Genomic DNA, 27,568 nt, shown 5'->3' on the forward strand with positions numbered 1-27,568 from the left:
GGTTTGGAAATTTGTTGATTTAGTTGGTTGCGGGGCAACGGCTAGCGCGGAATTTCTTTGGCGGCGGAAGTTGCGTCCGAGGGATGGTCCCCGCAATCTGACAAAGGCTCGGCGTTCGTCAGAGTGAAGGTCCCCACAGATTCTCTTTGTGGTGTTGCTCGTGGGCGCAAGTCCATACACGCTACCTACAAAGTATGAAAACAAGTGAATTGAAGATCAAAAGGAAATGTTCAGTACATAGCATGCTAAGAACACCATACAAGTTTACAAGCCCAGCCCGTTCTAACCGGGGCCAGGATGATCAGAGCGCCATAAAGTAGGAAAAAGATACATCTGCTTCCTCTCTGCCAGAGTTCCATTTCACTCGGTCACTCCAGATATTTCTGGTTTCATTGTCCTCCCCAGAATCCGGTGCTCATTCAGATCATGTCGTGATAAGTTCTGCGCCTCGGTGTCGTAGTCACTCTCGATATATACATCCCCAGTAGCGATTTATGTGAATTTTCTCCCCGTATTCATTCATTTCATTTAAGCCTTGGTCTTCTTGGCCATGGTGTTAAGGGCACTTCCGTTCTTGAACCATTCAATCTGGCCAGCGTTGAAAGTGTGAGAGAGCTTGATCTCGAAGGACTCGCTGCCATCGGCAGGGTGGACAACGAGAGTGAAGGGCTTGCCAACGGCGAGCTCGGTGGCCTTGAGGTCAACCTTGTCGTTGGGTCCAATCTTCTCGTAGTCGGCAGGATCCGAGAAGGTAAGAGGAAGCATACCCTGCTTCTTCAAGTTCGTCTCGTGGATACGGGCGAATGATCGAGTGATGATGGCAATACCACCAAGATGCCTGGGCTCGAGAGCGGCATGCTCACGGGAAGAACCCTCTCCGTAGTTCCAGTCACCAACAACGACCCACTTGATTCCATTCTTCTTGTAGTCACGGGCAACAGCGGGGACGGCATCGTACTCGCCGGTGAGCATGTTCTTGATCTTGTTGGCCTCGCCGCTGTCAGCGCTGATGGCACCGATAAGCATGTTGTTGGAGATGTTGTCAAGATGTCCACGGTACTTCAACCAGGGACCGGCCATGGAGATATGATCGGTGGTGGTCTTGCCGACGGTCTTGATCAGGACGGGGAGGTTCTTGAGATCCTCGCCAGACCAGGCATCGAAGGGCTCGAGGATCTGGAGACGGTCAGAGGTAGGCGAGACGGCGACAGAGACGGAGGATCGATCAGCAGGGGGGGCCTGGTAAGTGTCCTGTCCCGGGTCGTAGCCGTTCTGGGGAAGACCATCGCCAGAGGGCTCCTTAAGCTTGAACTCCTTTCCGTCCTTATCCTTCAAGGTGTCGGTCAAGGGGTTGAAGTTGAGGGTTCCAGCAACGGTCATGGCGACAACGAGATCGGGAGAGGCGACGAAAGAGTGGGTGGCGGGGTTGGCATCGTTACGGCCAGTGAAGTTACGGTTGTAAGAAGAGATGATAGAGTTGGGTTCACCCTTCTTGACATCACGACGATCCCATTGACCTGAGAAAGTTAGTTGGTCCAATAGAAAGCGAAAGAGGTCGGAATTTAGGTGACAGGTACTTACCAATGCAAGGACCGCAGGCGTTGGCAAGGACCATTCCGCCAAACTCCTCGAAGGTCTTCAATTGACCGTCACGAGCAATGGTCTGATATTGAGTCAGTTGAAATCATCCAATCAGGGCCACAGGAATACTTACGGCGCGAATCTGCTCAGATCCGGGAGTGACAGTGAAGAGGGACTTGGCCTTGATACCGTGGGCCATGGCATCTTCGGCAATGGAGGCGGCACGGCTCATATCCTCGTACGAGGAGTTGGTGCAAGATCCGATGAGACCGACCTTGAGCTCCTCGGGCCACTTGTTGTCCTTGACAGCTTGCTTGAACTTGCTGATGGGAGTAGCAAGATCAGGAGTGAAGGGTCCGTTGATGTGGGGCTCAAGCTCGTCAAGGTTGATCTCAATGAGCTGGTCATATTCGGTGCCCTCGTCCTCGCGGAGCTCCTTGGCATACTCACGAGCGAAGTCGCCAATCTCAGTTCGCTTGGTAGCCTGGAGGTACTCATACATACGCTGGTTGAAGGGGAAGACGGAGGTGGTGGCACCAATTTCAGCACCCTGGGCAAGAGGTTAGTTCCAGAACACTTTGATCAACGCAACCGGCTACAGGGAATTAAAATGGGGGGGACTGACCATGTTACAGATGGTTGCCATTCCAGTGCAAGAAAGAGTTTCAGTTCCTGGTCCATGATATTCCACAATGGCACCAGTTCCACCCTTGACAGTCAAGATACCAGCGACGCGGAGGATGATGTCTAGAAAGAGGTTAGCCGATTTTGGTCATAATTGGCAGGTGCGTGCAAGAACACGTGGAAACGCAAAACCAAAAATCAAAGACAAAAATAAATTTGGAACTTACCCTTGGGAGTGGTCCAGCCAGACATCCTTCCGGTGAGCTTGACACCAATGACCTTGGGTGCCTTCAACTCCCAGGGAATGTTGGCCATGACGTCGACGGCGTCGGCACCACCGACACCGATAGCAGCCATACCGAGACCACCAGCGTTAGGGGTGTGGGAGTCAGTACCGATCATCAAACCACCAGGGAAAGCGTAGTTCTCCATGATGATCTGGTGAATGATACCAGAGCCGGGCTTCCAGAAACCGATGTTGTACTTGGCGCAAGAGGTGGACAGGAAGTCGTAGACCTCACGGTTGATCTCGTTGGCGCGAGCAAGATCCTTCTCGTTGCCGACCTGGGCCTCGATAAGATGGTCGCAGTGGACGGTGGAGGGGGTTGCGACTGAGGGCATGCCGGCGGACATGAACTGGAGAATGGCCATCTGTGCGGTGGCATCCTGGCAAGCGACACGATCCGGGCGGAGCTTGAGGTAGCTGGAACCTCGCTCGATTTCCTGACCGTGGGGGTCGTCCAAGTGGGAGTAGAGGATCTTCTCAGCGTAGGCAAGAGGACGGTTGAGGCGCTGGCGGACAATGGCCAGGTTCTCGCTCATCTTCTTGTAGTTGATGTAGTTGCCCTTCTCCCAGTTGGTCATTTCGACCTTGCGGGAGAGAGGAGCATCGCTGACGGTGGCCAATTGCCTCTTGCCAAAGCTCTGGCCGATGCGGCCGAGCCTGGAGAACTTCTGCATTGTGTGCAAAGGTTTGGGGAGAGGGGGGAGGGAGGGTGAGGAGGAAGAGAGTGGAGTGGAGAAGCGATGGTGATGGGGGAGGGTAGGAATAAAAGAAGGTTAAGCAAGAGTTGGTGTCCCTACGCAACAAGTGCGATAACTAATGATGAACAGGTGGGCTGTGATTGGACGGACAACCGTTGCAACGGAAATGCAACCTCGGCGTGGGCAGAGCAAATGGGGGACGGTTAAGAACTTCCCGCGGGCTGCCCGCTGGACCGGCCTTATCCTAACGAGGTGTTTCACGTGCGTTAACTGTGTAGTAACTAGTAGTAACTACTCCGTATGTGCCTCGTAGGAAAGGATGGGATGTAAGAACTTGGGCCACAATCCTAGCGGATGTCCGAAGCGAGTTTGGAATGTAATTATTACAATACGCCTTAGTGTACTCCGTAAGTGCGTATGTATGTATATATATTCGGGAGGAACAAAGACTAGGAGAGAATATGAGATGGTGTTTTGTTCTTGTTATCAATCAAGGGATTGACATAGATATGGGATGGAAGTAGGGACGAATGGGTGAGTGGATGGATGGACGGATGTCTTGTCTGTGTGGGATGGGATTGGGAGGGCTATGTAATGGTGACGGGGGATGAAGTCTTGTCAGCCGCGCATGAAGCGAGAGATCAGAACTGAAGAGACGAATCGCACAAAGTAGTCCCTGGTTAAACACCATGGTGATGATGATGGCCGAGGCTTTGAGGCGGTTCGGCGGTTCGACGGCTATGAGGTCACCGATGAACGAGACAATGCATACTCGGTATGTATGTACATAGTCGTAACTCGTAAGTATCTACCTGTCTGGCTTGTATCTTTGAACCTACCCGATGTAATTGGGTGGATGTGTCTTGACTCTCGAGTACCTAGTAGCTAGGTATAGAAATTGGGTTGTTTTATTGGAGGGCTATGGATGGCATAACTGCCTTGTGGCTGTATACTACTGTGTACTGTGCGTGTCTGCGTTTGCGCTATATCGTGGGCGAGATACGCAACCCCGCCAAACACAGGCCGGCGGGCGATGGAAGGGATTCTAGCCATTGAGAGACGTTTGTTTGGGTGGAACACATTTGACAAGGCATGAGGCATTCCGGCGAGAGAGTTCAACAGAATTACAAAGGTGCATGTCGCTAGAACGAAAAGAGGTGGAAAAGAGGTCTGCAGGTCAATTCTGAATTTCTGATACAACTAGCCCGTCACCACAAATCTCCCCAAAGGACATAGCGCCGTGAAGCAGCGAAAAATCTGAAGTGTCTGCAGGTTGATTTCCAGCATTTGCCCACTCAGTGCCACTCGCACAGACCCGCGCCCAGACCGAGCATCCTATGGATCCATGGATCCATCCGGCATACACTGTAGTAGTATGTACTCGTAACTAAACTACGAGGTAGATGATACTCGTACCTGGGTAGTCAGTAATTATTACCTCTTCCTTTGATTTTTCTCAAATGTAACTATTATTATTGTTATTCCCTCTAGATTACGGACTACATCTACCGCCGTACAGCAATTGACAAGACACAATTAGTATCCGGAGCGCGGCCGACACTTCCCCTTCCCTTCCCTACCCTTCCGTCCTACTTTGCCCCAATCCAAATTCATACAAACCAACAAACCCACTTTGCTGCCCGACCTCAATTCGTCCTCATCTTCATAGTCTTCGGCAATAGTTGTAGGGACCGTACTCCTCCGTTCCGTACATACCTCGTACCAACTGCCTAGTACCACCTACCGCCTTGGAGAGCTCCGCCTGCTCGTGCACTACCGCAATTGCACATATCCGGAGATCCTGACAGCCACACACACACACCACTTCTCATCACACCTAACCCTACCCTACCCTACCCTACCCTATTCTAAGTACCGTTCAATCCCATACCCACAATATGCCTGCCATCCGGGGCGAGAACTCCAAAAAGAAGACCCGCCGTCATACTCGCGATCTCGATCAGATTCACGCTGATCTGAAGTCCGAGAAGCACCTTTCCCAGTACAAAGATACAAAGGCCATCGAGGACCTTCCTGGTCTCGGTCAATACTACTGCAAGGAATGCGCGAAATGGTTTGAGAGCGAGACCAATATGGTCGCCCATCAGAAGGGCAAAGTCCACAAGCGCAGGTAAGAACATTGATGAGGTTGTCCCTCTCTGTGTCTGGTGGAACAGCCCGCTGACTTATGTCCTGTCGTAGAGTGCGACAACTTCGCGACGAGCCGTATACCCAGAAGGAAGCAGAGGCTGCTGCTGGCATTACAACAGATAATGGCAAGCGCACAACGACGCTCATGGACGTAGACGACGGAATTGCAGCGTGAAAAAAGCGCATGGGAATGGGATGCATACTGTCTGGTGTAGTAGGATAAAGAATTTTTGTTTGGTTATAGAAGGCAAAGGGAACTGCACAACGACGACGTCAAGGCCTTCCTCAACATTGGCAGCCAGGCACGATGCATTCTTTCTGCCTGGGACGTCGGCCTGGTTGCCTTTGCCTGGTTCATTTCTGCATCTGCATTGTGCGGCGTTTGGAACGGTGGGAACAAAAAAAATATACAGGAAATGGGACCAATAGATTTCGACAAAAGTTCAATGATACCCCAGGCAATTTTTTTCAATTGCTCAGAATGGCATATACATGTTTCAAATATCTACGACAGTTAACTTTTTTTGGTGGAATCGGGGATTAGGTAGCGACTTTTTTTGGTGCCTGAGCCTGCCTGGTCGCTACCTAGAGTACCTACCGTACCTAGCAAAATCCCGTCGTGCAAAGAACATCAACTTCAATGATATAAAATGCAACACAAACCTTCAATTATATGACCCAACCCACAGACAAGCTCGAACAATATCTCGCATTCCAGGATTAAACCACCCGCACACAAACAATTTCCTACACAAACTCGCAGAAAATAATCATGTCTTTCAAATCCACTCCTCTTTACGGCGGTGCCATCACCGTAGACTTCCCAACCGGATTCGGCGACGCGAGGTGAGTACTCTCCACTTCCCTTTTCCATATCTCGGGAGCCGCATGTGAAATCTCCTCCACATGTTCCGAAACGACCGACCGCGGAAAAGAAAGAGGGAAATCATGTCCAAGGGCTAACATACCGTAGCAACATCCGCCAAATTCCAGACCACCAGGAGGTGTGGCTCGATGCCGATGGCTACTCGAGCATCGTCGTCGACATCCTCGAGTACGTGAACAAGACAAGCGATGAGGAGGCGCTGCAGTACCACTTCCACGACCTGATCGATGGCACGGGTGATAGTACGAATATGCTCGAACAGGCCAGCGCGTCCATGCCCAAGACACCGTAAGTTCTGATCTCTCCGTTATTTTGCGACACTGTGAACCCGCCGTCGTCGTCAATGTCACATGATCAAGCACTTCACATCCTCAACTCCCCCCACTTTCGCATGCATTGTATATCCCAGTCTGATTATGAATACTAATTCGTAAACCCTAGAAACAAACCCGTCTACACTCTCTCTTTCATCCAGACACCACAACCCAACCCCCGGAAGAAGGAGCCCGAGTTCGTAGCCATCCATCTCATCCTCCTCCGTCTCAAGGAGCAGGCCACAGACATCATGGTCACGGTCAACCTCCCGCACTACGCCAACGAGTACGTCAAGGCCGGAGAGGGCGACGCGGGCGTCACGCCGTTGATGAGGAGTGGGGAGGCGGTTGCGAAGAGGATTCTCGAGAGCTTCCAGGTCAACGATTGGGGGCTTTTCGAAGGGTGAAGAGGGGAACGTTTGACGATAGTTGTAGAGGATTCCTCTAGATAGCAGTTTTTTGGATAAAGGGATTTTACGATGAGATCATTCAGAAATAGAAGTTGTTCAAGTCATTGTTGCACTGCATATGTGTTCACTCGCTCATTCACTGCTCGTTCACCACACTTTCACTGCTTGTTCACTACACTTTCACTACACTTGCGTTGCAGATAGGACTAGCAACGTTTTAGAAATCAATAGGCAAGGAACTAAATCTCTTCGTTACATAGCACTGCCTATAAAAAGAGCATTTGATACTTATTTTATTACGCTATAGTTAGTTAAGTGTACCCCCATTCTGTCCAACAAATGCAATCATGTCCTCTACCTATCATCTACGTACACATACACACTAACAACGTGTCCCTCGCCTGAACCTAAATTATACATCCTAACCATTAATGACACAACGATATCTAGCCAGATCTGTCGGATTAGGTAGCCATCTTTCTCGCCCACAAGAACATAGGATTACAGCTCCTTCCCGTCGGGTTCAATATCACGGAATATGAGAAGGACAGTCTATCTTGTGGTATTTACCTCAGTTGAAAAGATATATTTCTAATCTGCTCTTTCTTTTCTTTCTTATATATACTTTTCTACATGTATGTGTATATGTATAGCCTCGATTATACAACAGTGTCTTCCCCAAGCGTAGCGTTATATAAACAGTCGAATATCTTTCAAACATGTCCAGATACATGTTCCCTCCATCCACGAACAATCCATCCCAATCAACCCCACGGCGTTCCTAAAACCCCAACTCAGCAGCCACCTCCGCAAGCGCCTTGACCAGCCCGTCCAGCGTCCCCCTCCTCGTCTTCCCATTCACCACGACCCTGAAGAACTTGCCCCTCTCCCCGGGCGCAAAGTCAATCATGAATCCCCTCGCAATGACGCCGTGCGCCACCGCCGCCGTCACCCGTCCGTTCTCCTCTGCATCCTCGCCCAGGAGACCCCCCCTCGCGAGGTAGAAACACACCTGGTGGCAGGGCACGGGGTCGGGACTGATGGTGAGGAAGTCCGGGTGGTCGTCGAGCAGGGCGAGGAGGTACTCTGCGTTTTGGTAGCCGGTGGCGACGAGGTCGGAGAAGTGCTGGGCGCCGTGGTAGGAGAGGGCGAGGAAGAACTTGAGGCTGTCGGCGCGGCGGCCGCAGTGCGGAGTCAGGTCCGCGAGGTCGTAGATGTCGTTGACGGAGGCGGACGGCGAGTTGTGGAAGAGGTAGCCCGCGGGCAGCGTCATGGCAGACCAGAATTGCCGGAGGTCGCGGCCGAGGAGGAACGAGCAGGTCACTGGGGCGCCGAGCATCTTATGCGGGTTGATGGTTATGGAGTCGGCGAGGTGGGAGCCCGCAAGGCGGGAGGCGCGGTAGGTAGGGTTGAAGACGACGGAACCGCCCCAGGAGCCGTCGATGTGGAGCCAGAGGTTGTGGGCTTTGGCGATGGGAGAGATGGCTTCGAAGGGGTCGAAGGAGCCGTGGACGGTGGTGCCGGCCGTGGCGTTGATGAAGAAGGGCGTTTCGCCTCGGGATTTGCTCTCCTTGACGAGTCGTTCCAGTTCCGTGGGGATGAGTCGCCCGCTGGCGTCTACGGGGACGGAGATGACGTTCTTGGATCCGAGGCCGATGATCTGAGCTGCTTTCTCCAGACTGTAGTGGCCGTGCTCCGAGGTGAAGATGGTGAACCTGCGCCCGCCTAGGCCGTCTGTCTTGGTTTCGGGGTAAAGAGTGTTCCTTGCGATGACCATGGCAGTGCTATTCGAGGCGCTGCCTCCGGGTTGTGATATGCCACCACTATGCTCCGAGTCGAGTCCGAAGAGGTTGGCCAGATACTTGGTCGTATGCTTCTCGACCAAGGTGAGTACGGGCGAGACTTGATATACATGGGCATTGGTATTGAGCGTCGCAAGGAGAAGTTCGGCAACGAGGCCAACAGCATCGGTCGAAGCATAGAGCTTGTCCATGAATCCTTGGTCCCAAGTATTCACCGAATACTGAAGCACTTTCTCTACTAGAGATATGAGCTCCTCTTTTCCACCTCTTTTCTCCGGGATGTTCAACTTCAGCAGAGACTTGAGCTCGGCAGGTGGATGTTGCTCGACGAGTGCCGTTCGCGGTCCCTCTCCTCTTCCTGGAATTGCCAGACCATGTCCGGTGTGTTTTACGTCGGCATCCTCGTCAGCAGCTCGTATGAAGGGAACTATGAGCTCTTGGACAGCAGTGAGGAGCTTTTGAGCTTTGTCAGATTTTTTCCTATTGCATTTCAATTTGCAAAGGTTCACAATTGAAACGTACCTCCTGGACCTCTTCCGCCCGCTTTAGTGGCGGTTCCTGACGGTGGCCATTCAGTGTTTCTTTGACCGTCATGATTCAATGGTGGTGTGATACTTGATTGGATGAGTCAATTTAGAGAAAAAGAAAAAGAGCTAAAAAGTTACAAATAGTTAAATAAGACGACGATCAGAGTCGAAACAGTGATTTGGCTTTCTTAAAATCACACAGGACAGTCACAATCCGAAGATGACGCACAAAGGACTGATACGGACGTAATTGAAGGCGGACAGGGCAGATGTCGACATCGACTCAAGTAATTGCCTACTGATTATTCGAGAAAAAGAAAAACTGCCGGCAGAAAGCCCTCACCGCATCGATTGCCGAGGCCAAAAGGTATCTAAAGTAGCGCGAAAATCAAAACATTTTGGAACAAGCAAACCTCCAGATGCGCCATGCCTTTAATGCTCAGTCAGTCTCTTGATAGCTATGCAGAATCGTACCATCCCAGTTCGTCTTGCTGCTCCTCGCAATGTCTCACTATGTATATATCATTCAGATCAAATTTGATCAAGTTCAAGTCAACACTGGAGCTTTCCCCTTATTTCCGCCGGTCCTACCAGTGTGTTTTGCCACATGCTTCTTCTCTTTGTGGTCCTTCTTCGCCTGTCCGGCTTTTGCCGCCGCGTGTCGTTGTCGAGCCAGCTCGATTGCTGTAAGATGTTTGCCAGGCTTGTTGCCCTTTGCAGTCGGTGCATCTCCGTTGTTCTCAGGGAACGATTGGAATCCTTCATTGCCTGCCGTGTATCGTGATTGTTTGACCCAATCTCCACGTCGTCGCTTGTACAGATCCATCTGCCAGTTCCGCCAAACCGCTCGTCCGACGAAAGACTCGCGCAGAGCAGCTTCATTCTCGGCAAGCTCCTCTGCGATGCGTTCGCGGATGAAAGCGAGCCCATGCGTACCTTCCCATATAGCGTCGATTGCATGAGATCCTGCGGGGTCAAGCGCAAGCTCCCCAATGTGGCCATAGAATTGTTGGATAACTTTTCTTCGGAATATGACAGTCGCATTAGGAGACTTCAATGCCGCCTGGAGCGTGCGTGACGCGATCGGATCCCGGGCAACAATGAGTGATAGATGTGTACCAAGCGATTCGAGCGAATCGAAGATGAGTTTTCCCAACGGGCCAGGAACGGACATCATCGCCTGGGCGAGGAGAGAACCATGGACCTTCTCAGGATGGGAGGCGTCGTGTTTCGATTGTGACTTTTCGTCTTCCGATGGAGTCTCCTGCAGCTTGAGGATCCTAGTGATCTCAAAACCATTGTTGCCACTGTACGCCTTCTCGAGTTGCGCCTTGATGGGCGCTGTGTCAACGTTGCGGACTGCACACCGCTCGATCAGCGTCTTCAGGATAGCTGTACGATTGCGCTCTACCAGGTTGGGGATTTGCTCCGATATTTGGCGGACAGCATCTGCCAAATCCTCTTTGCTCAACCTCTCCAAGATCCTACCAGCAACATATCCCGCAATCTCATTGCGAGCCAAGCTGCCCATGCGCTCCTTGAAGAAGTCGGCGTATATGGCCTTGAACATTTTACCGGGGGCATGTTGAATGATCGTCTCGAGTAACCGCGATCCGATGGTGCTATAAACCAGACCATTGATGAAGGAGGCACTCTCTGTACCTTCGGCGATGGGGTCGTCTGGAAGAAGCTTGTGGATGATCGATGTCTCATCTTTCGCACGCGATTTTCCGAATTTGGTAAGTTCGAGTTGCAATAGCAACTGCAAGGTTGGGTTTCCTGTGGGGTGCTCGGCAAGGGTGCGGAGCCAGGTCGACTCCAAGCTTGCAGCGCTGTCCTTGATCACTTTCTCCAGGGCATCGAGGAAAGATTTCGGGACCACCCTCTGTTCCAAGGTACGTTCCTGCACTTGTTCGCTTCCCGCAACGGTGATTTTTTCCTTCCTTTTGCTTTGCACGGTCGACTTGTTGGCTTGCTTCTCAAGAGGCTCACCAGAGAGCACGATCAAGAAAACGCGCAGGACGTGGGAGGCAAAGCGGTCTGTCATGAGGTATCCCAGGTAACCTTCCAACTCCGCTAGGGTGTACAGAAATAGATTTTCCATCGACACGACGACATCGTTGGGATCGGAGGACGGGGGTGTCTGGGTGAGTTCGGGTTTGGCGACTTCCTGTGTGACGGTAGGTGCAGCTTTGATGAACAGTGCTTCGCAGCAGTGTGATGCAAAGCGATGTTGGACAAGGTTAAGGAAGCTGCAAGTGTTAGTGATGCACGCGACGGTGCGACGGATGTACTCACTGTCCGCTAAATTTTTGGAACAATCCCTTCAACTGCACGGGAGTGGAGAGAAGGATGAGTCGCTCCATGAGCCGCGAGCATGACTGGCTGCTGGCGATTTTCAATTCCTTGCCGTCGGCTTCCTTGTAGACGTTTTCGAGGAATAATGAGCGCTCTTCGGCGTCGGCGAATTGGTTCAATTCGAGCAATTCGTCAGCACGCTTGAAGTACTCCTGCTCGTCCTCGTCGAGCATTCCATAGAAGGGAAGAGCCTCAGGGCGAGTGACGCCATCAATTGCTCCATCTTCGTACTGGTAGTCCTCGTAGTATTCCTCCTCTGCTCCGGTCGTGGGGTCGATGGCGAGTTGTTGGAAATCTTCTTCGGCGTGCTTGGAGCGCTTTGCGTCGGTTTCTTCGTCTTGGTGCTGCTCGCGCTTCCGCTTTTTCTCTTCGTCGCGGCGACCGCGCTTTCTATGTTCCTTGGGCATAATGTGGCAGCGGGCAAGACGTAAAGGAAAGAAAAGAAGAGGAAGGATATGTGTGCGTGTTTGTGTTTGTGTTTGTATGAAGAGGTAGGTGGGTATCAGAGGTATAGTAATGTACGAGTAGTAAGATGTCGGAGCTGGGAGGGGCGCAAATAAAAAAAATATCGACCGAGTCGTTCGGTTATCTAGGAATGGATCTGGTACAAGCACTACTGGTACGTCGGTGCGTACAATAGGGTAGGTGCTAATCAATCGAGATCGATCTTGGGGGGAGCTTGACAGCCGCCGCGCGCGTTGGACCGACCTTGGACTACCACCAAACCAACACCCAACAAGGTATAATTAGACGTGAACTGACCTGACCTGGTCTGACCTGGCCTGATTTTGATCTGATCGGATCGGAGCTGAGCTGAGCTGGGCTTTGTTCGTACCATATAACTCAAGTTATACGTTCTGTGCAGTGCTTCCGTGAACTCTGATTGCTGTTGATACTGCTGTTAGGGCAAGATTATACCTCCACCAGGTAAGAAATTATCAGCAAGGCAAGGGGTCACACGGCAGATGTGGCGAATGAGTATTGGAGAGTCGGGCATCAGAAGATTTCCAGCTGTTGCAATTCAGGGACGGGGAGAGGCACGGGGGGCGAATAAAGAAGATAGATGGAGTTTAGTAGCCGACAATTGGGCACGGCAATTGGAGAGCTGGCAGACGGAAGAGTGCGTGTGTGTGTGTGTGTGCGTGTGTGTGTGTGGAACAGAAGTTAGGCAGCATGCATAATAAGAAAGGGAATTGACTATTGATGCGACGTTCATGTATACAAGTAGTAAATGCTCGACTTCCAACCCATGGCCTAGCAAGAGGGAAAGCCTGGAAAGGGAAGGGAATTGGTGGGCCCCGATCTTGGTGACAGGAAGAGAAGGATACATGGTTTGCAACGATCGACGTTGGCAACTGCAGACCCCGGGCGACTGTAGGGATTCGATAATGTGGATTGTGGAGTAGCTAGGGCGTTTGGCAGTGAATGGGGTTACACGAGGGAGAGGCTGATGACTTTTTGCGCAGGATGGGGATGGAATTGTCCTATCGTATTCGGTGGCTTGACCTTGGTTGGCGAGTTGCAACCGAAGCAGGGCACGCAGCGTTAACGGTCATGCTGTTAAGGGCGGTGATGGTCAAGGTGAATGGAGGATAGGCTCATTGAATGCATTTGGTGGCTTTCCTTTGACGATACTAAATGCTAATTTACCTTAATGATGATGATGACTGCCCCTGTGCCCCTCCAGGTACCTACACAGTAAGCTAAGCTACCACAACGTACACATCATCGTATCCAGTAATACTCACTGTACCGACTATGTGCTGTACTACTACTACCCACACCACAACAACAATCCCATATTCCACCACATATTGACTCTGTACTTTACTGTCTGCTCTGCTCCAGTCTGGACTCTGCTACGGAATACATACCTAGTGCCAGTAATTATCTATTGCTCCCACATACGCACCCCTCCACCCGTTTTCCGTTTCCCGTTTAGCCACCACCACCACTACTCGTACCTCCACCACCTCCACGGCTACATCCTTCCACCCCTCCTCCACCAACCTTCTCGTACATACCAGCTACCTCCGTTCAAAGATCTTGGGCCCCAATGGACCCCATTCGCCTGGACGACACCCGCGTCGCCGACTATCTGGATGACAAGCTGCAGACCCTCGGAGATCTCGAATCCCTTGACGAATTGCTCGCCAACATCCACAAGCAGCATGGCGAGCTCAAACAACAAGTGAGCCACATAGCCCTTCCGCGGCCCGCGACCGCCCATCCCATCCCTCCCTCACGCTGACTGCCAATCCAAAGCTCCACGATGCTCAGCAGGTCTTTGCCGATGCGAAACAGGGCTCCGTCGAGCACAACGCCTCTCTCAAGCAACGCTCCCATGCATTCAATAAAGATCTGGTTGATATAGAAAAGCGTTTGCTCGTGGTCACCGAGTCCGAGACGAGCGAAGAGGCTACCCCTCGCTTCGAAGCCCTTCTTGACAATCTGCACCGGTTGGACGTTGCCAATGCATATCTTGAGCTTCTGAAAGAGGTTGATACATTGAGGTGGGACAGTTCTGATCCTCTCCGCTGATTGCGCGCCCTCTAAGCTGATCACCGCATAGCAATGACGCCCAGTCTAAGCTCCAGACCTCAAACGAAGCCGCATTAGCCCCGTACAAGCAGCTTCGCTCCCTCCACACCCGCCTGATATCTTTGCAAACAGATGCAGAGGGCGCTGCTCCTCAATTGCTACATCATGTAGGCCAGATAACCGACGCGCTGCGGGCCAAAATCCTAGATGCCCTTTCCGCCGATCTGGAAACCGTCCTGAAGAAGATACGCTGGCCCACCCCCAAAGCCACAATTCCAAGTCATCTACAAGAGGAATGGGAGATGGCAGTCACCAAGCTGTTGGATCTACAAACACCAGAGTTGGAGGCTACAGATCCTACACGGGCAACAGGAGATGTGCTTCAGCTCCCCCCGGTGCTATTCCCTCTCGAGGTACTCGTGCAACCGCTAGAGATGCGATTCCGATATCACTTCGACGGCGATAAAGCGACCAACCGCATCGATAGGCCCGAGTATTTTCTCACCCATGTCACCACGCTTCTCGACGATTACAGTGTTTTCGTCGCCGATCACATACAGCCCATCCTTTTGAAGCGGTTTCAAGGGACTGACCTGGCGCTCCATCCGCTTTATATTGACGCATCATCTGCTTTCATAACCGCGGTCTTACCCATGTTGAGAACGAAGATTAGCGCATTGCTACCGAAGGTAGCGAGAGATGCGCAGCTGTTGAGCCACCTCATGCACGAGCTCATGAAGTTCGATACCACAATCAGGGATGAATGGCGCTACGATGGTGGCTTTGGTGTCGAGGGCTGGAACGGTTTGTCTGGGGAATTCCTCGTTCAAGGTGACTGGTTTGGGCGGTGGCTGCAGGTCGAGAAAGATTGTATGGCAAAACCCGCACCTAACCGAAAGACATGTCTGGTTCGATTTCTAACATGCAACAGTCGCACTTGCGCGTTACCAGAGTATTATTGATGCACCGGACTTTGGGGACCTTGATTATGAGAGTGTCGATCCGAAAGCCACAAAGCCCACTAAGGGTGCCATCCGTGTCAACGATCTGCTAGAGACCATTACAGGTGGGCATGCATGCTATTCATCTATATCAACTCGTTTCTGATCACTTTGCAGATCGATATCGTCCCCTGACCTCGTTCACGCTGAAGCTACGCTTCCTGATCGACATTCAGATTGCTATATTCGACAAACTCCACGAGCGGCTGCAGGGTAGCCTAGATGCATATCTCAGGATGACGACCTCAATTGGCCGTGCGGTAGGTGGTATCACCAAAGAAGAGCAGGACAAGCTGCTTGGCGTCGAGGGACTGGAACGTCTCTGCAAGACGTACGGCAGCGCGGACTACCTAGAAAGGGCGATGCGGGACTGGAGCGACGACGTGGTTAGTATTTACTTCCGCAGGGCCTGCAGGATCAGCACCGCGACTAACAGCCATGCAGTTCTTCCTTGATCTGTGGGAAGAGCTCAATGACCGTGCACGGCAAGCAAAGAACATTGGGAACATGACGATCGCCGATGTTGCGGAACGTACGTCAAGTGCCGTCGGCACAGATGGCGATGGCGACGGTGTAGCTCTCTTCGACGAAACGGCAGGCTGGTACTCCCGACTCCGCATCAGCAGTGAAAAGATCATTAGCGACACGTTGAACAACAATGTGCGGGAGGCGTTGCGGGCCTATCGACATATGTACGTATCCAAATCCGGCCGTCTTCCTATGTCGTACCATTTACTTACTTTTTCCGCTCCACAGCAATCCCTGGGCTTCGCTCACTGGACCCTCAGCCTCAACCGGCGCCACGCTGTCGCCTACTGCGGAGCTTGACCCACTGCTCTCCCAACTGACAACCTCGCTGGGCTTCCTCTCGCATGCTCTGGCGCCGGCTCCACTGCGCCGCATTACCAGAACGGTGCTCGCCACCATCTCCAACACGCTTTGGGATAACGTTCTCTCACGCCACCGCTTCTCGACCAGCGGTGCTGCCCAATTGCGAGCCGATCTTGCAGCCATATGTCGGATCATTGACGGTGCAGTCGGGCCAGGGGTAGCCGAGGCCGGATTGAGGAAATGTCTGGAGGGGGTGCAACTCATTGGGCTGCCAGTCAAGGGTGGCAAATCCGAATCTGTTTCTACGCCTGCGGAGGAAGGCGACGACACATGGGATGCGTGGGGCGGGGAAGACGGCGGAGAACCCGAAAGCCCTGTCGCTTCTCCCGCGAAGGTGTCCAATGCAATTGCTGGGGAGGAAGAGGATCTGGGGTTGTGGGAGGTGGAGAAGAGATTGTTCGCCGATAACCAGAGCGCCAGAGAGGTATTGGAGGCTCTTGGCATCGAATCAATCACAGAGGCAGAGGCAAGGACCGTTCTGGGACGGAGAGTCGAGCTGGCTGGGTAGACAGTGTTCGGTCGAACCGCCATGTCGGATGTGATATGCTCGTAGATATCAAGGAGATCATCCTGGCCAAGGGTTTAGAGATATAATCCAGACGAGCAGCCACCAAAAAGCATTGAGTAGACGCAAATCATAACAACCAACATCAGGCGATGAACAAAACACAATCGTTAGAATGGTCCAGCCTGAGAATGAATCAGCAACATGTCATTCCGGTGAGTACAAGTGTGTTGTCAACAGACTCTCCCATATCACATACTAAGTCATATTCCCACACCGCCGTCGTGATCGATACTACCACTCACCCGTTCTTCCCCTCCCCAGCACCATGATCCTGCGGGGTCTATCTTCTCTCCGGACGAAGAAGAGCAAGTGCAGATTCGAAAGTCAACACGGCGGGTGGCAGAAGAAAAGAGAAGAATGAGAAATTATTCCGCGTCTTGGCTACCGCCTTATGCGATTTCTTCCATGAGAGACGTACATGATTCAAAAGTCTAAAGACAGAGGATATGGGGGATTGGGAGCGGAAGCAATGATTCAAATAACGATCAGACTTGAAGACTATCTATAGTACTCGACTGGACTCAACTTGACCTGCCCTCTCTCTCATGAGTACCACAATCAACATCGGCAATTGCCCTCTCACTCTTTCCTGTGAAAGAGGAGAACTCGAGGGGTTTGAAATGTACTTCAATGCTGCTGCCAGTGTGTGTCAATTACTTTTCGTCTATGTGATAAAATATAAAGAGTGACTACAGCGCATACATGTCATTTCATGTTGTGATTGAAGGAAAAGGAAAGACATGATTTCTGAAATATGGAATGCGTGATTGATCGTGTTGTTGCAATGTGATCCAGGAAACAAGGACGTATGTATATATACATTGTCACTCCACGCTTTGGGCGGATCCCCTATTAGAGCTCGAGGGTGGGTGAAGAAGCCTGGAGGCTGATGGTTTCGCATCAAGATCTATATCTTCAATCAAATAGCACTTTATATCTACTTATCCTTCTAATGTTCTATTTATCAGAGAAGCATAGGCACCTACAGTACATTGACCATATCTTCTACTATTTTCACTCATCCATTATCCATGTCACTATATAAAATCACAACTCTGCTGGGAGCTACTGATATGACCAGAGCGATGCACCATACAGCATGGATGATCCTCGAAACGAGAACGGCATGTGACTCCCTCCCCCCATGCCCCCGTATATGATAACTAACCAACTACGTGTAACTAATACAATACTTCCCTCGAGCAAAGCGACGCACGCGATCAGCAATCGAATCGGAGCCACGCTATGCACAATACAGCTACAACGAGGAATGCCACGTGTTCTACGGAGTCGGAAATGGGACTGGTCCGGATCGAGGACAGATGCGTAGGCGGGTTGGTTTCCTCGCCAAAGCAATGCACAAAATCGGTTGGGCCATGATGGGCATTGGGGTGTAAATACGAGGAGAGCGCTGGTGCTGGTTCCGTTCATCGCGTATCTTGCCCTCCGTCTCGCCTCGGTTAGCGAGGTTCGTCGTTCACATATCGATTCCAGTATCTAGTGAGAAAATGCTAGATGTGGTGTGTGTGTGTGTGGTGGCACAATCATAAAGTACTGTGTAAATGATCCGACCAGTCCAGCGGTGAGCAAATTGTACCGAAGATGAGTAGAAGATGGCTTATGATATGGTGTGGTGTGGTGTGGTTGTTGTGCAGTTGATAGGGCTCGGTTCGACTGTTGTGCGTATCTGACAACACCCCAATCAGAACGCCCTGATTGAAAAAGCGCCCAATGATGGATCTTGTTATTTGGTCAATTAATATCCCGATTATGCATGTCTTGTATCGTGTGCGACATGAATGACACGAGGGTCAGCTGTGTTGATGAGAACAATGCTCCGTCGATGTCGTTTCAAAAGTAGGAAAGGTAGCCGAATGTTACGAGTGGTTCATGTTGTACGTGTTCATTGTGAGGAAGTGGTGTTCCATAGCAGGCATTTGCTGTACATGTGCATGCAGTGCTATGATTGCAAGAACGCGCATGACGTGCTATGATTAGTGGTTATGTTTAGGGATGTTATGGCCGGCAGAAATTGAATCGTTTCAGATTTCCCTCGTGGCGGCGGCCGCGGTAGGCGACGGAGGCGAATACCGGATTGGCGAATGGCAATGACAAGGCCCCCAGATCCAGAAGCGAACCAGGAGATTCTGGGCCTTGAAATCCCATCGGACGATGGCCATGTACGAGGCTACGAGTACGATAGGGCAGTCAATACCTACACCTACTACCTAGTGGAGAGAGCGAGATTGAGGCGAATGGGGGACGACTGGTTTGATGGAAACGCCAGGCGGCAATGATGTGGTGGCGATGTCCTACCACCTCTCTTAACATCTATGTACTCCGTATGTAAACAGTCAATGTGCTCGCACGAGGTAGTATATTCGTTGCACCTGTAGCATATCGCAGGCCTAAATCGTGAACAAAGCCCAGTACGGGAATTGTGTACATAGTCTGATCCGTCCCGTCTAGGCTGGTGAAGTGTTGTCCATCCCCCTGTCTGGCCCGCGGCTAGGATTGTCGTTATGTACCTAGTTACTCCGTAGAGAACATGACATTCTGACCTCCAGTCCAGCATAATCCCCCATCCGTTCCCATCTATCGGGTTTCGAACACTTTGCCTAGACGGCCCTCATACTGACCTGCTCGTGCTCGTGCTTGTGCGCGTGCCTACTTACCCATACATCTCATCGTCCTGTCGTTGCTTGACGTCGGCTCGCTTTCGCTCACCGACCAACATCCTCCGTTCTTCACACATCCCCCCTTTCTTTCATGTTGCACACTTCCTAATCTCCTACATGGCCGCCTCTTCTTCTGCTTCCTGTTCCTCTTGATCATGACTCTGACGCTGCCTATCATTGTGGCCCAGCGCGCTGCAGAATCGCCCCGTGCATTCTCCGTTGCATAGACCCCGCTGCCAGACAGCTCACCCAGGACTTGCGGGCTATTCTTTCGCCTTCTCCCTCGGAATTTCTAGTCCTTCTGTACCACATATTGGTGGATTCAGGACGTCTGTTTTGGCCCGAGGCGCGGTTAGTTGAAGTGGTATCAATGGAGAGGTTTCGCCGGTATAATTCGCCACCAGACAGCGCGCGGTCTGGGGTCTTACTCGTCGCTTCCAAGGACCCTACAAACTATGGATATGAGAATAGACCGTATGCCGCTCGGAAAAGGCCGAGTATTGGTCGCGCTGCCGAGAGCATTCAAATCAAGCTGCTTGCATCGCTCAAGAGCGTGAGAAGTAGTAGTCACAGACAAGGCAAGACAAGGTAGGTTCCCCGCATATTATACACTATGATTTGCCGAAGCATGAAGTCGAGTACCAGCACTGACGAAAAGCCATTGCAGTGCTTTCTTGACAGCATTCTTCCGCCTACCAAATGAAATTCACATCCATATACTCAACCTACTATGTATATCAGACCTACTCGCCCTGCGGAGGACATCACATGCACTCAACGAACTCATCGCAGCATGTGGTCCAGCCATCGTCCGCTTCTGGGTGAGAAGACGCCTGGGCTCACTCCACATGAAACTCTACCCACCACCTGGACCGAATGAAGCCCAACTCCAATATCTCCTGGCCATGCGAAGACGACACATCGCATCGGTGCGACTGACACGGGAACTGGCCAACTTCGTACTCAAAGACACCTGCAAGCACGCCTCATCGCTCAACCAGCGCCAACGCCAGCGCCAACACCAACTATGGACATCCGTCTACGAGACGTTGATTCCCCTGGTCTTCGCAGTCGGCTACTTCCTCGAAGAGCATCGGCGAGTCATCCTCGAGCGCGACCTGGGCCGCATCCGTCCCCGCTACCACATCGGGTATGATATATGTTCGGCTCCCGGCATCATGGCGGAAGAGAGAGCCATATTCAGGAACCTTGACCAGCCTTTACGTCTGCAGTATTTCTACATGTACTGCTTCATCCTGCAGGTGCTGACGCGGAAGTTGCAACCGCCCGCACCGGCAATGCACGCAGGAGAGAGGAAGAAGAGACTGCTAGCACGAGGCTGCTGGACCGGCCAGCCGGCGTGCGACGAAGACATAGCCTTCGTGCTGGTGCTCGGCGGGATCAACCAGGTCGCCAAGTTGCTCGCATGCCGGAACTACAGCGAGCGACGACGGCTACTGCACTCCTTCATAACGCGGCTGTCGCCCCACGAGAGCAGCGCGTGGCGCTCGCACTGGCGCGACCTGGGCGTCTACTCGCCCGCCCTCCTCGACGACATCCCGTGCTCGTCCATCGGCATCACCCAGCTCGACCAGATCTGGCAGCCGCTCGTCACCGAGATGATGAGGCCCGAGAGCAGGGAGTTCACGGAGCACCAGAAGGCGCAGTACGGGGAGGTGCGCGCCTCGAAGAAGTACATCAACGAACTCATGGGATACGACATCTTGCGCGGGAGATCCGCGTTCGGGGGCGACGAGTCGGACGGCGAAGAAGACGACGAGTGGGAGAACAATGATGTAAACGCATAGTTGGAGGTGCTGTCAATGTCGAGCATTTGGAGATTATACTGCTCTGTTGGGGGAGTGGTTGATTCTTGCCGACCGGTTCTTTCACAACTGCGAGCGACGATGATACGATCTAGTGAACTGTTCATTCGTAAATACCACATACCCTTGATTACAAACGATGAATCCAAAGATAGGATAACATCGCAAATCCAATATTCCTGTATCATGATTTCACACATACGTACCCTTCTCCAGACCTTAAGCAATGTACATACTCCAGAGATAAAAAGCGAACGTTATAAAATAGCAAACAATCACTTATGAATCGAAACATCCATGAATAAAGCAAAAATGCCAGATCGCGGTTTGTCGTATTCAGATAAACATAACCACCTTCTGCACGGCGGAGCTCCGCCCGGATCCTCGTCCGCCTCCACCTCCACTTCATTACACTCGTTCTCGTACTCTTTCGCCTCATCCTCATATTCGGCCCGTATAATCACCCATGAAATACAAACCGTAGATCGATCCACCGCTCTTTTCCCGACCCGACGTACTGTGTTGCGTTGCGTGGAGTGAGCATAAGCTGACTGATTGCATACTGTACTGCAAGCCACTACGTCATTAAAGCCTCGATGATCTCTTCCGCATCACTGGTAGAGAAAAGGAAACCTTTTGCTTTTCATCTGCCTTACCAATGTACTTACTAGATGGGGAAGATGTGATGGGATGACATCATATATCACCATCTCCGCCGAGGGGCCAATCTAAAGACTGAAGAACATGTGTAGTATATTAATCAATGCCGCGTCGAGAGCAACGTTAGCATTTCGAGGGATTTTTGTTCGCGTGTATGAGATCATATGTTCCTTCTTGTATGTCTGTTTATCGGCTCATGGGACGTAACGTTAGACGTATGTCTATCAAAGTTCGGTCCAAATTCATGTCAATCCCCTTATTCTCCTCAGGAAGAAAACAAAATAGAGAGGAAGGAAATAGTTCACATTCGTCTATCAATTCCCTCTTCAGTGAAAGAAGAAGTAGATTTCTCGAAACGGAAGAAAATATAAGTTATACTACGAGTAATCCGTGGTCAAGATGCAACATAAATCGTATTGTAGTCGGTCTAAGTCCTTATAAAGTAACAAACCCACGATTGAATATCATCATCTCAGATTGTGTGTCAGTGAAATGAGTGGATAGATGAGTGCTTTAAAGACGTTCAAATGAAGTTTAAACGAAAATATTGAGGATATCAATATTCTACTGTGGGCTTTGCTCCTTTTTGCAATTGCGAAGACCCCGCGGTCAGAGCATTGGACCAAGTCAAATTGAACCCCTCACAGGCTATGGACTATTTCCAACGAAAGAAGGAAAGAAAGTCGTCAAAGAGAAAAGGGGAAAGAGGAAGTGAGAAGTAGTATCGTGAAGACATCCGTTCTGCTTGCGGTGCACATTTAGACACTTGTTCTGCTTCTTTCTTTTTCCCCTTGTCTCTCGCTCCTTCTTGGTTACATCTATACACACAATTACGTCTAGGCATTCCTTCCCTCCTAACATAGTAACTACGGACGGAGAATTAGACAAATCCAGCCTCTCATCATTAGCTCTGCCAATAGTACTCGTAGAAACGAAAATGCAATCTAGTCCGAGTTCTTCGTGCGTTCTTTTTCTCCTTCTTCCTCTTGTTTATCTGGTACACTATAATAGACGCATATTGGGTGGGAACTATCTTAGCATATTGCAGCTACGGTAGATTGGACCCTGAGGATACCGTAATGAAGTGCGTGGGCGTGGGCGTTGGTCGCGTGGGCGTAGCGCGGTAAAGCAAGTGCGAAAAAAAAGGCCCACGAGGACCCTGGTTTCCAACATTGGTTCCTTTCCGTTTTGGTAGTTTTTGTTACTTGATAGGTTGGGGAATGGTGGGGTTCTTGAGGATGGTCTGGATTGGTTTGTTGTTTTATTTACTTTTTTGCCTGAACTGCACGAGGGGTTTGAGGTCTAGGGATTGTTTTTGTGTGCGTGAGGGTGAGGGTGGTATGCGAGAACACGGGTAGTCGTTGTGTATGATCGGTACACGCATCTACTTCCTTCCGTTGAAAGTGAACTACCGTTTCAATGGATGAATGAAATGGTATACGGACAAAGAATTATCCCTGGGACATGGTAAAATCAAGAGGTATCACGAGGCGATAATTGTTACCTGCAGGAGTATGCGACGCAAAACCGGGGCGCATAAGTTCCATCCTATTACCATCACATGCCTCGGAAACCCGTTGGAAAAAAAGAGAAATGGAGATTAGGAAATTAAACCATGTCCAAGGGTGGTAACTATGGAAGAATTGTTTCTAGAAGGCCCGGCGTAGATTAAGAGGCACACATACGTGCAACGACGATGCACTCAAGACAGATGGGTAGATTCCTTTTGGCGTGCATGCATGCATATACGACGGGCATTATGCGGGTGACCAGGGTCGATCAGTGGAAAATTAGATTGATTCTGGAGTGCAGAGGCTGGACAGAAATAAAGATGCCCGGGTTTTTGGGAACGTCATTCCGGATACACGATTTTTCCTTCTGCGCAAGATGTTCCGCCGCTGAGGATGGGAGAAGCGTTCTGTGGCTGTCATTTGATGTCGTCACGAAGTACGACGGATGATCTGCGAGCGAATGAAATGACAAGGACAGAAAAGGAAAGAGTTGACATGTCGGAACTTGACCGAACTCGAGGTTCTGTTCTGCACGCACCGAACAGAATAGGTATGGGTGCATGTTGATGCATGCACGGGCGGAAATTGAAGTTACAGAGATCGGATGTGCGCTGTGCGAGGTTTGAACATCAGTGATTAATGCCTAAACGGTAGTTGGGTGTGATGGTTCTGGGCTAAGTTCTGGGTCCGGATATGGTGCAGGATGACTTTGAACGAGTTGAAGACTGGCGATTGACGACTGACGATGAAAGTGATCATCATTGGAGATTGGAGATTGGAGACTGTCAATTGGAGTTGGAGTTGATTCGGAGTATGCAGATCGGCCGGAATGTGAGCTAGACCTTCACGAGAATAGTATACTTGTACTATTATGGAAAGAGCATCGCTAACATCCATTAGTACGACCGGCCACTGTGCGGCCACCAGAAAATTATATTTGCTTGCAGATTGATTGATACTGTCACCGGCCGGTAAAGGTAACTGAGCAATCGAAAGCCACCATTGGTAAGGAGTCGAAGACGACATCTTCGGCCGAACAACGTGATACTTACTGTAGGACGAAGAACACGACATGACGTAGGGAGGTCAAGACAATACCTTTTGCGTGGGTGGCTGGCTCGCTGCGCCCATGTGTTTACGAATGTTAGCTGTCCGTGTCCATACAAGTAGTCTCGCGCAAAGATCAATAATCGAACAAAGGCCCACATGGAAGGAAGTGGAGAACCTTTGACGGACGGTGACGGACCCTTTTCTTTCCTTTTCTCTTCTGGAAGGCCGTCACATGTGTCTTTTACTGCGGCCAGCTCCACAATTGGTGGCTACTGTAGCGTGTGCAATGGTAACAGTGACTTCTAGTGAGCGGTATTTTCTCCGTGCTAAAGCTCTCGGCTTCTTCACTGGCTCGGAGACAGGCGCGTCGTCCAAGTCCCCCTAAGCCTTAAGCCTCAGGTTCCAACCCTACACAGTAGTTAGAGCCTAGTGGAACACTCCGTACATGCGGCATGCCTCTATTCCTATTAGCAGATGGTGAGGACAGGCTATTACTCATGTTGGGTCACCATCTTGAAAACATGAACGTTCACCGCTTTACTGTGCCTGCGTTTGTGTAGTCTTTTTTTTTTTAATTGAAGGTGCAGGCGTAGGTGTAACAGTGCCGGCAGGAACATGACATGAATGCACGGTGGTTTTAAGGCGGACGCGTCTGTCTGTCCTTGTTGTCCATTTGCAAGGATGGTCCTAACCATTGAACGAGCCGTGAGCCCTCTACCGGGCGATTGGTTCTCCGAATACTTCCAGAACACCAAGCGTAGTCTGCGAGACTCACGAGACATGCGAGACGCTCAATACGATCAGGACTCATCTAGCGAGATGTTAGCGTATTTAATTCAGTGCATTCGTAAAGACAGATGATTACAGATGGAAGGTGGTGGCGATAAGGACGACGACGACGACGATGAACGATGGCGACGGGTGTCAGGCACAGGTGGAGCACGGGAAGAGGCACAGATGGAGGATCGGGAGGGGGCTCGATTGGGAAGGCCGCTTACACAGGAGCAACGCTGGTGTTTTGAATACATACACCTTCATCACATGAAAGGAATTGATATACGGAGAGTTGCTGCTCCCTACTACTTGAACGAGTGCCTACATGCAGTCAACGTGTATTATCCGGGGAACACCAATTGCACTGCACCTTTTGATTGTTTGACGGATCCAGGAGTGATGCTGCATCCAGGAACGGAAGTGACAGTCGAGGGATCATCTGTGAGGTATTGCATTGCATTCAGTATTACCTGTGATGGGCGATGAAGATTGGGGGAACATCTACACAGTAGTTGGGTGGTGGGATCGTGTCGTATCGTATCGGGATCGTATTATTGATGGTGCCTCGGGCGCGTCATTGGGAAAGGAAAATTGTGGGTAATGCAAAAGCTTCTGGGTTCTGTTCCGTTCTGGGTGCTTGTCGTTCTCGTAAGGTGGAGGTGAAGAGGCTGAGGAAAGCATACGCAGTACTAATTACGAGGATGAGATCGAGTCAGGTTCCATTGATGCGTACTGCGTAGATGCCATGTATGCGTGCGGAGTACTCCGCATGTGTAACTGGTGTGTAATTCCATTCCTTATGGGCGCAGCTGCTGAGCCAGAAGCAATTCCACACTTGGATGGATGGATGGATGGATGGATGGATGTACCATTATCGTTCAAAGTCTTCAGACATGCATGGATGGATACCAGGGAAGGAGGGACGGTTGTTGATGGACACGAGGTGGATAAAACGATGGTGGTACGACAGATAGACGAGGGGAGACAGGGCATGGCATGAGGGCTACGAGAATGCACTCCACATGTCTCTGGCTGGATATGCATTGTATACATAGTACATACATACATGGTGTAGTCTATCGTATGTAGTCTATTGTAGGCGTACTGCAGGGTGGTCGTGTGAGAGGTTGCATACATACAATATTTACTGTGAGGCATCGTCTGTCTACTGCAATAAGTCATCTTCACCATACACCATACCATAGAGAGTCGAGATGATGGACCAATCAAGGGGGAGATCAAAGTGTCAAAAGTATGTAATTGGACCGATTGAGCACCGATTGACCGCCCCTCTTCCATTACCCGTTCCTGCCTCTCTCCCAGTTCACTACCCGTACCTGCCCTCTGCCCTCTGCCCTCTCCCCTCTGCCCTCTCCCCTCTGCCCTCCTCCGTCCCTTCCCTTCCCTTCCCTTCACTCGCCACCACTATAAACCATTGAGACTCAGCATAACAATATCATCTTAACAGTCACAGTTATGGTATTAGCAATCAGTAATTAGTAGAAGTAGAAGCAATGATGAAGTAACATGTTGGAATAGTAAGAGAATTAGTGAAAAGCCCAGGCCAATGCCCTCTTCCTCATCCAGCCAGTCCAAGTTGTCTCGTAGTAAATTACTAAACCCTCACTAACAACTCGTCCCGAGTCCACCACCATCCATGATCCATGAATCCATGATCCTTGATGATCCATCCCATCCCATCCCATCCCATCCCATCCACGATCCGTCTCTCCAACTTAAGCGTCCTCCCCCTCCGTTTCGCTCCACCGCCTTCGTTCACACCCACCATCATCACCTCCCCCCTCCTACTCTTCTCTCATATAACTCCCGATAACCATCCATCCCTCCACTACATCCAATCCTTCTCTCACCCTCATACAAAAAATAACAACCACATTATTGTTATTGTTTTTTCTTCTCAACAATAATCAATCGACCCATCACATCACATCTCATTGTGGTGTTCCTGCATCGATCGACTGTTGTGATCGTCCACTTTCCCCGACATTCAACAACGTCTCGTCGCATCCGGCCCTGTGAACGGACACGCCGGACACGCCAAAAGCCGCCATCGAACCCCCCCACCACCATCACTGACCACACACGACCACCCATACCCATACCTCCCTCTGCCGGTACATCTATCTCCCAGTGCCACCATTCGTCGCCATCAATCAACCACACAACCACACCTCCTCCTCCTCCTCCACCACCTACACCTCCGCCTCAACGTGAATCAACACTCCGACTTCCAACCTCCCATACGCCGCCACTCACCTCACTCCCCAGAGTCTCCTCTCTTACAATACATACACCACCACATTCCTCTTCATCCACCCTTCCGTTGCGCGCGACTTTCTCCTCCACACACCCACCCATCTCGTCATACTAGGGGGGCCTCCCATCGTCAGCTGAACCACCACCTCTCCCT

General features: G+C 50.9%; 9 protein-coding genes across 9 annotated transcripts; 5 read left to right on the top strand and 4 right to left on the bottom strand.

The window, feature by feature from the left end:
* Window positions 1-528: 528 nt before the first annotated feature.
* BU24DRAFT_443939 (aconitate hydratase-like protein) lies at window positions 529-3,165 on the bottom strand (the record flags this gene model as incomplete). Its single annotated transcript, XM_033530608.1, has 5 exons — window positions 529-1,517; window positions 1,582-1,663; window positions 1,715-2,131; window positions 2,207-2,328; window positions 2,433-3,165. The coding sequence occupies 5 exons, from the start codon at window positions 3,163-3,165 to the stop codon at window positions 529-531; spliced, it is 2,343 nt and encodes a 780-aa protein (XP_033380048.1).
* Window positions 3,166-4,979: 1,814 nt separating this feature from the next.
* Window positions 4,980-5,814, top strand: BU24DRAFT_287501 (uncharacterized protein). The gene is made up of 2 exons (XM_033522790.1): window positions 4,980-5,320; window positions 5,392-5,814. The coding sequence occupies exons 1-2, from the start codon at window positions 5,088-5,090 to the stop codon at window positions 5,513-5,515; spliced, it is 357 nt and encodes a 118-aa protein (XP_033380049.1). The 5' UTR covers window positions 4,980-5,087; the 3' UTR covers window positions 5,516-5,814.
* Window positions 5,815-6,035: 221 nt separating this feature from the next.
* On the top strand, window positions 6,036-7,213 carry BU24DRAFT_426797 (Mog1p/PsbP-like protein). The gene is made up of 3 exons (XM_033529056.1): window positions 6,036-6,186; window positions 6,314-6,514; window positions 6,668-7,213. Exons 1-3 carry the CDS (start codon window positions 6,113-6,115, stop codon window positions 6,945-6,947), a joined length of 555 nt encoding a protein of 184 aa, XP_033380050.1. The 5' UTR covers window positions 6,036-6,112; the 3' UTR covers window positions 6,948-7,213.
* A 518-nt stretch (window positions 7,214-7,731) lies between these two features.
* Window positions 7,732-9,346, bottom strand: BU24DRAFT_413338 (glutamate decarboxylase-like protein 1; the record flags this gene model as incomplete). Its single annotated transcript, XM_033526153.1, has 2 exons — window positions 7,732-9,207; window positions 9,275-9,346. The coding sequence occupies 2 exons, from the start codon at window positions 9,344-9,346 to the stop codon at window positions 7,732-7,734; spliced, it is 1,548 nt and encodes a 515-aa protein (XP_033380051.1).
* Window positions 9,347-9,384: 38 nt separating this feature from the next.
* Window positions 9,385-12,166, bottom strand: BU24DRAFT_287580 (ARM repeat-containing protein). Its single transcript, XM_033522791.1, has 2 exons — window positions 11,578-12,166; window positions 9,385-11,531 (listed from the first exon to the last, which is right to left on the bottom strand). Exons 1-2 carry the CDS (start codon window positions 12,042-12,044, stop codon window positions 9,827-9,829), a joined length of 2,172 nt encoding a protein of 723 aa, XP_033380052.1. The 5' UTR covers window positions 12,045-12,166; the 3' UTR covers window positions 9,385-9,826.
* Window positions 12,167-13,693: 1,527 nt separating this feature from the next.
* Window positions 13,694-16,578, top strand: BU24DRAFT_354316 (RINT-1 family protein-like protein; the record flags this gene model as incomplete). The annotated part of the gene is made up of 7 exons (XM_033523811.1): window positions 13,694-13,828; window positions 13,903-14,150; window positions 14,210-15,048; window positions 15,110-15,244; window positions 15,297-15,565; window positions 15,624-15,871; window positions 15,936-16,578. The coding sequence occupies 7 exons, from the start codon at window positions 13,694-13,696 to the stop codon at window positions 16,576-16,578; spliced, it is 2,517 nt and encodes an 838-aa protein (XP_033380053.1).
* A 2,632-nt stretch (window positions 16,579-19,210) lies between these two features.
* BU24DRAFT_426802 (uncharacterized protein) lies at window positions 19,211-21,433 on the top strand. Its single transcript, XM_033529057.1, has 2 exons — window positions 19,211-19,904; window positions 19,984-21,433. Exons 1-2 carry the CDS (start codon window positions 19,687-19,689, stop codon window positions 21,122-21,124), a joined length of 1,359 nt encoding a protein of 452 aa, XP_033380054.1. The 5' UTR covers window positions 19,211-19,686; the 3' UTR covers window positions 21,125-21,433.
* Window positions 21,434-25,230: 3,797 nt separating this feature from the next.
* BU24DRAFT_454213 (uncharacterized protein) lies at window positions 25,231-26,025 on the top strand (the record flags this gene model as incomplete). Its single annotated transcript, XM_033531303.1, has 1 exon — window positions 25,231-26,025. The coding sequence occupies one exon, from the start codon at window positions 25,231-25,233 to the stop codon at window positions 25,621-25,623; it is 393 nt and encodes a 130-aa protein (XP_033380055.1). The 3' UTR covers window positions 25,624-26,025.
* On the bottom strand, window positions 25,582-26,605 carry BU24DRAFT_287630 (uncharacterized protein). The gene has a single exon (XM_033522792.1). It carries the CDS (start codon window positions 26,434-26,436, stop codon window positions 25,831-25,833), a length of 606 nt encoding a protein of 201 aa, XP_033380056.1. The 5' UTR covers window positions 26,437-26,605; the 3' UTR covers window positions 25,582-25,830.
* Window positions 26,606-27,568: the final 963 nt, after the last annotated feature.

This window comes from Aaosphaeria arxii (genome assembly GCF_010015735.1).
Source record: "Aaosphaeria arxii CBS 175.79 unplaced genomic scaffold BU24scaffold_9, whole genome shotgun sequence".
NCBI lineage: Eukaryota > Fungi > Ascomycota > Dothideomycetes > Pleosporales > Aaosphaeria > Aaosphaeria arxii.